Genomic DNA, 7,264 nt, shown 5'->3' with positions numbered 1-7,264 from the left:
AGTTTTTTTTCTGAAAAGTTCAGGGGTTACAAGTTTTAGAAGATTAGATATTTGAAATGTTCCCATGGAAATAATGTTTCTTAAAGAAAACAAATCTGGTCATTAAGAAAAGTTGTAAGGTTATGAATCTGAGAAGATCTGGTGTTATGAGATCCCTATGATCTTAATCCCTAATCTTAACCCTAGTAAATTCTGGGGTTACAAGTCTTTTAGTAGATCTTGTGTTTGAATTGACTTTTTGAAAAGTTCTATAATGACTGGTGTAAGTGGTGTTGATGCACAATGTGCTGTTGTGTGGAGGTGCTAATCACCAGTAGAAGACTGGGCTTCATTTAAGGCCATTCACCCAAGGCCGCCGTCCCTGCGTGCTGTCCAAGTGGACCCAGGGGGGCTGAATACTTACCACTCCCCCAAGTGACCTTTTGTTAACACCGCAAGGTTGCCCAGGCCACCCGAAAAGAGTCTGAAGATGTTTCTCTGTGGGGCCTACTCTGGCTAATCCAGAGTCCGGGCTCCCCAGGACCCCAGATATCTCCAGGGAACAGGAGAGCCCTTGCCCAAATCAGCTGAATCTAACAGGTAGATTCAGGAGTAAAAGTTAACCATGAACTGGCCGTCACCTCACTCCCTGCTGATTTTCTCCAGAATACTTCCAGTCAACATTCAAGTAGTTCAATAATTGCAAAATGATCAAAGAACTCGCCCAAATGTGACCAGAAGCATCCAAAGAGATAATCCTGACCTCCCTCTCATTAATTGAAATGTAAAATTTAAAGAGGCCAGGTCGAGGTTCAGTCTGGCGGATATATTACAATGAATATATCATTCTTCTACCAGACCCCTCCTCTAAGGCAATGCAAGAACCAAACCGACATCATCCTAATAAAGGACAACCGTTGGGAGCATTACCCTGAGGAAGTGGTGAGTCTGGCCCATTGACCAGGTCTTAAGACACAGCATTTCGGCAACGGTGAGTGTTCTCATGACCATTTGTTTGTTTATGTTTTTCTTTGTTCTTGTTTGCATATTTTCATTCAGAATATGATTGCCTGATGTCTAGGTTGTTTTCTCATACTTTGATTATCATATTTAAACTAATAAAGCCCTCTAAAATTGTGTTTTATTAGAGAACAGACCATATGCAAATGACTCATTACTATTCGTGTTTTTGCACCTATCACGTTTGTTCTCTGTTGAGTGTGCTGTAGGTCAGTTTAAATCCCTTATATCTCCGTTGTTTTTTAATATTTTGTTTTCATTTTTCAGCATTTCAATCTGTATAATATGTAGAAAAGTGTTGAATAAAAAAAAATGTCATTACAGATAAAAAAAATATTTTTATAGGTTACCATCTTTGAGGAGTAGAGCTGATTTAGTGGGGTCCCTCACAATCGCCTCAAAATCTAAGTTGATTATCAGCTCTATTAATGCTAATTGATTTATGTAAATCAGTTGCCACTACAGGTTAAATGATCAAAAATATGAAATACAAACTAAAGACATTCAACATTACATCTTATTGGATTTATAGTGTTCAAATATTACAATAGAAAAATATTTATTGTGATAAAATATCAAGAATTAGATTGTTTGTTTAAGATCTAGTCTCTTCCTCTTCCCATGATGCACCACAGCGGATACAAAAGGTTACTCCTGATGTTGCTCTGGTTTCTAATATGAGCAGAAAAGAACAAGCAACTATCAGATTCTGAGGATCCTGAACCGGACATGTTGACTGATTTGAGTGAGTTCAAACACACTGGAGCCAGCCAAAGTCTCTTTTATTATCTCTTTTATCATGTTTGGCTCTGTATATAGCAGAACTACACATTTTAAATGTTTTATGTGGTGGAATTAAATGAGTAAATGCACAGTAAATGTAAGTGTAATCCATTTCTGCAGTTGTCTAATGTTTTCACTGTTATGATACTGTTTGGTGTGAACTTGATATACTAAGAAATATTACTACACTATGCCATTGAGGTGAAGTTAGTTTTATATGTGCACATTCATTAATCCAACTCGTAAAACGCTCCCGATATAGTTTACCATGGTACTTTGAATATTAGTTTTGACACTACACGTAAACATGACCTCAAAACAACATCCGCAGAACTATTTATTTGACTGTGAACACTGCTGTTCTCTGATATTTACTGGCTGCTCATTTAATTTTACTATTTACAATTTGCAAAGAATACTCTTCTGAAATTATATTATTAAGGAGAAAGTCTGAATGTAAAAGCAGCTTTACCCCAATCGACATGTGTTTGCTGACGTTCTGCTCAATGCTGCTGTATTTCCATGTCAATGTCGGTCAGTTTATCCAGAACATTTTTAGCCATGATTGTGTTTCTGCTTTATATAGACTCATACTCGACACTCTAAAAAGCTGCTAAATAACACCAAAGGTGGTTCTTTGGCGCGTAATGATAGGGGAACCGGGTGCTTTATAGCAACTTAAGAGATAGATGCTAGGGCTTTGTGAATAAAAAAAATGCATTTGCATTTAGTGAATGAGTTTCTGTCTATAGGAAAGGCACACCCTTCACAGGGGTTAAAAAGATACCTGAAGTTATATATTTATTGTTTTGATTATGTCTATTTCTGAGGGAATGAGACCATTGTACCAGTCGCACTGAGACATTTCAAATGATATCAAACATGATTGATAAAGTCACTTGGGTTGATTTAAAACATTCAGACTTTGAAATGGCCATTCTGTGTGAGTTGGGAAATGTTTCAAATGTAAATGGGGGAAATGAGGGGAGCTGGTTTTTCCCGCATTCTCGCCTGCTGGGTTGTGGAGCCGATTGTCTCTGTTTTTGGCTCATGTTTGAATTGTCAAAGACATCAAAATATTACTGATATCTCACATGTTACAGGGCAAATTAAACATTTTCAATAAAAAATATAAAAACTCTGGTAATTATAAAATATTTTTTAAAAGTCAAACTGTGATCAGCGAAGCTGCTAATGCTGTTTGTGGAGGTGTTTAATCCAGTTTTAATTCAGCTGGTTTGGTGTGCTGCTGCTGCTGCTGCTGTGTGTGTTTGTCTTGTTCTCTCCTCAGTGATTGAGCTGATCTACAGCAGCTGTTCATCAGTGTCTGCATTCAGTCAGAACTGTGCTCATCCACTCTGTCTAGTGGACTGAACTAATCAGCTTATTTGGGGACTAGTGAATGAGGGTGTATGGTGAGATTTGAGACTCTGATAATTTTCTGGAAAACAAAGGTTAGATCTGATGCAGTTATTGTATGTATTTTGTACACAACTGAGCTGTTAATGTTTTACAGTGTAAAACATTACAGTTTAAGTGGTGGTTCCTGCACATGTCTGTAATCATAGGAAAAAGAAAAATGTATCCACCATAATCTGTGCAAAAGTTATTGTATTCCAACTGATGGGAGGTGCTGTACAAGCCACAGGGAGCGATCATTGTTTACATATTTCACTATTCTTTTAGTCTGATCAAACATAATTCAGTGTGTTTGGAGCACGTCAGACATATAAAAGGTTTACTTATGCACATCAGCTTAAAAACAGAGGAGAATGGCCCTGAAGCGCACAGCATAAGGTAAGAGATGACAGCTGTCTGTGCTATCTGGGGCTGCTTAGTGATTATAAATGTATTGTTTTCACTTCTGCGCCATGGAAACACTGCAATTAATTCAACAAATGTTTGATATGTGAATTCATTCATTAATTTTCTTGTCAGCTTAGTCCCTTTATTAATTAAGGGTCGCCACAGCGGAATGAACTGCCAACTTATCCAGCACGTTTTTATGCAGAGGATGCCCTTCCGGCCGCAACCCATCTCTGGGACACATACACACACATTCATTCTCACACACACTCATACACTACTGACAATTTAGCCTAATTAGCCCAATACACCTATACTTCATGTCTTTGGACTGTGGGGGAAACCGGAGCCCCCGGCGGAAACCTACGCAAACGCAGGGACAACATGCAAACTCCACACAGAAACACCAACTGAGCTGAGGCTCGAACCAGCGACCCAGCGACCTTCTTGCTGTGATGCAACAGCACCACCTACTGCGCCACTGCGTCATCGATATGTGAATATAATTCAGTAAAAAGAATACTGGAACCGTTTGAGCACCGGCAAGAGCTTTCATTTGAGCTATAACTTGTACATGTGTCATATGAAAAATATGAAAATGAACCAATGTTCAATACCCAGCTCGGGTATCCAAAATGCTGTGTATTTAAGTGTAAACAACTTTTGTACAGTAGAATAAACACCAAAGTGATGCAGATGTGCATAAAATAGAGATTCTACACTTTCAAACAAAACCACTTAAGCCCTTTAAATCTTAAAGCTAAAGTCGATGATGTCACAGACCCGGTACCGGGTCCAAGTAACATTCACAAGTGATGTCATTCTCAATAAATGTAATATATGCAAAATACATGTAACTGAAAGAAAACCACAAGAATTTAAAAACCACAAGATTCATTTACTTAACACATAAATACTCAAAATATGCGTATATTCTCTGCATACGAAGCTAGTAGAATAATTGCTTAATCAAAATGGCATATAAAGAAAAGTGTGCATATATGTTCATCCATCGACTTTGGAAACTGCTTGTCCAATAGGGTTGCTTGAGCCAGTGGCAGCATCTCGAACAGCTGACTGGGGAAACACAGGAGGGATGGCCAGCCCACTACAGGTTAAACACACACACACACACAAACACACACACACACACACGCACGCACACACACACACACACACACACACACACACTCACACACACTCACACACACTCACACACACTCACACACACTCACACACACCATTCACACTGGAATTCACCTAAATGTTTTGATAGAGGAGAAAACCACAGCACTTTATATAATATACTTTTACACTCATACACTACGGCTGTAATACGTGTAGCAGGGGAAAATTATGTTTAAATATACAGTCATTTAACTGTTATTGTACAGAACCACCCCCCCCCCACACACACACACACACACACACACACACATCAGCCTTAATAATTCAGCTGTCTTACATTTCAGGTGTTCAATATTAAAGTTAAGAAATTTATATTCAAAACATTTAAATGGCATATAATAATCAGTTTTACTAAATTACAACTGTTAATAAATCAAATCAACTTAATTCAGTTTGTGTCAGCATATTTCAACTCTTTAAACACGTCAGAGCGGCAGAGAAAGAGAAAGCGAAAGTGAAAGTGTTTGACACACGGCGCAGTCTGCAGATGTCGGAGGAGCTCGAGCGGACACAAACATCTCGAAAACACAGCAAATATCTTCAGCTTCAGCTCGGGATGGACTCCGTTTGCAGTAAACCGGTATGAATGATCAAGACACACTGAACGCAGCAGAAACACACACACACACACACACACGATCCGCGTCAGGAGCTGTTTTCGGCTTCAGAATCACACACACACACACACACCGGCTAATGTTGGGTAAAGGCTGCAGAAACAGCAGCGAGGTCTTGCTCGGTGGATTATTGACTTTAGTCCGGGGTTAATCATTCATGTTTATTTATATTTCTATATTTACGTTTTCTGAGAAGCGCGTCAGATCTGATACTTCCGTTTACATCCGCTTCTGACCTACTGTCAGTGTCACACACACATACACACACCGTGCGCGCGCATTTACACGCCGGAAGAAACGGAAGGAGCGTCTGTTCTGTAGCTGGATGAAAACTGTAGCTCTGACTTTATTATTTACATGTGCTCTTAACTCCCCCCGCCCCTCTCTCTCCTCTCTCCTCTCTCCTCACTCTTCTCTCTTCTCCTGCTACTCGTTTGTTCATTGCAAAATTAAGAGTATTTCTTTCTGTCGCTTTGGTGCATTTGTTGATTTATCATTATTAATATTTGCAAATTTACTACAAAACAGCACACGGCCATTCAGCAGCAGACAGCTAGCCTCATCAGCATTTCATACACTTCAGGAATAGTAAATCCTGCGATTCTCTCTGACTCTGGACCGTGACTTTAAGAAACTCTTTAATAAGATCATCATTGTGCAGCTATTACTGTCTTGATTTATTTCTGAATGTTATTTAAAGCAGTAAATGTGTTTGTTTCAGGAAAAGAAAAAGCACATACAGAGACTACGGAGTCCCTCATGGTACCATGCTGCCTATCGGCCAAGGTTTGAGGGCAGGAACTTTCACTCTCGGTAAGAAAAGAGTACTAATCAATAAAACACAAATAATCAATAAAACACAAATAATCAATAAAACAGCAATACTCAATAAAACACTAATAATCAATAAAACACTAATAATCAATAAAACAGCAATAATCAATAAAACATTAATAATCAATAAAACACTAATAATCAATAAAACAGCAATAATCAATAAAACACTAATAATTAATAAAACACTAATAATCAATAAAACAGCAATAATCAATAAAACAGCAATAATCAATAAAACACTAATAATCAATAAAACAGCAATAATCAATAAAACAGCAATAATCAATAAAACACTAATAATCAATAAAGCAGAAATAATCAATAAAACACTAATAATCAATAAAGCAGCATTGGTCCAAGATAAGGCTCTCCCCTTGGCGGAGTCATGTGACTGCTCAGCTTGTGTTTTATCTTTGAGCTTTATCCTCTGGGTAGTGGTACAGCAGTGATGGATAATTAAAATATTTTGAAATAAATCACCATTGAGACCCAGAACACACACTTTAACACACTGTAACACACAATAACACACATTAACACACTGTAAAACACTTTAACACACTGTAGCACACAATAACACACATTAACACACTGTAAAACACTTTAACACACTGTAGCACACAATAACACACATTAACACACTGTAAAACACTTTAACACACTGTAGCACACAATAACACACATTAACACACTGTAAAACACTTTAACACACTGTAACACACTGTAACACACATTAACACACTGTAACACACAATAACACACATTAACACACTGTAAAACACTTTAACACACTGTAGCACACAATAACACACATTAACACACTGTAACACACAATAACACACATTAACACACTGTAAAACACTTTAACACACTGTAGCACACAATAACACACATTAACACACTGTAAAACACTTTAACACACTGTAACACACTGTAACACACATTAACACACTGTAACACACAATAACACACATTAACACACTGTAACACACATTAACACACTGTAACACACAATAACACACATTAACACACTG

General features: G+C 37.8%; 1 protein-coding gene across 1 annotated transcript in view; it reads left to right on the top strand.

Annotated features, from left to right (window-relative positions):
* Positions 1-3,172: 3,172 nt before the first annotated feature.
* The window catches only part of LOC100332221 (uncharacterized), a 12,321-nt gene continuing 8,229 nt past the window's right edge, over positions 3,173-7,264 (top strand). The window contains exons 1-4 of the mRNA XM_073911384.1: positions 3,173-3,236; positions 4,629-4,702; positions 5,206-5,356; positions 6,115-6,206. Of these exons, the coding sequence (XP_073767485.1) occupies positions 3,195-3,236; positions 4,629-4,702; positions 5,206-5,356; positions 6,115-6,206 (359 nt within the window). The 5' untranslated portion in view covers positions 3,173-3,194. The remainder of the gene's footprint in view (positions 3,237-4,628; positions 4,703-5,205; positions 5,357-6,114; positions 6,207-7,264) is intronic.

This window comes from Danio rerio, chromosome 8 (assembly GCF_049306965.1).
Source record: "Danio rerio strain Tuebingen ecotype United States chromosome 8, GRCz12tu, whole genome shotgun sequence".
NCBI lineage: Eukaryota > Metazoa > Chordata > Actinopteri > Cypriniformes > Danionidae > Danio > Danio rerio.
Note: the sequence above shows the minus strand (reverse complement) of the source record. Positions and strands in the feature narration are given on the sequence as shown.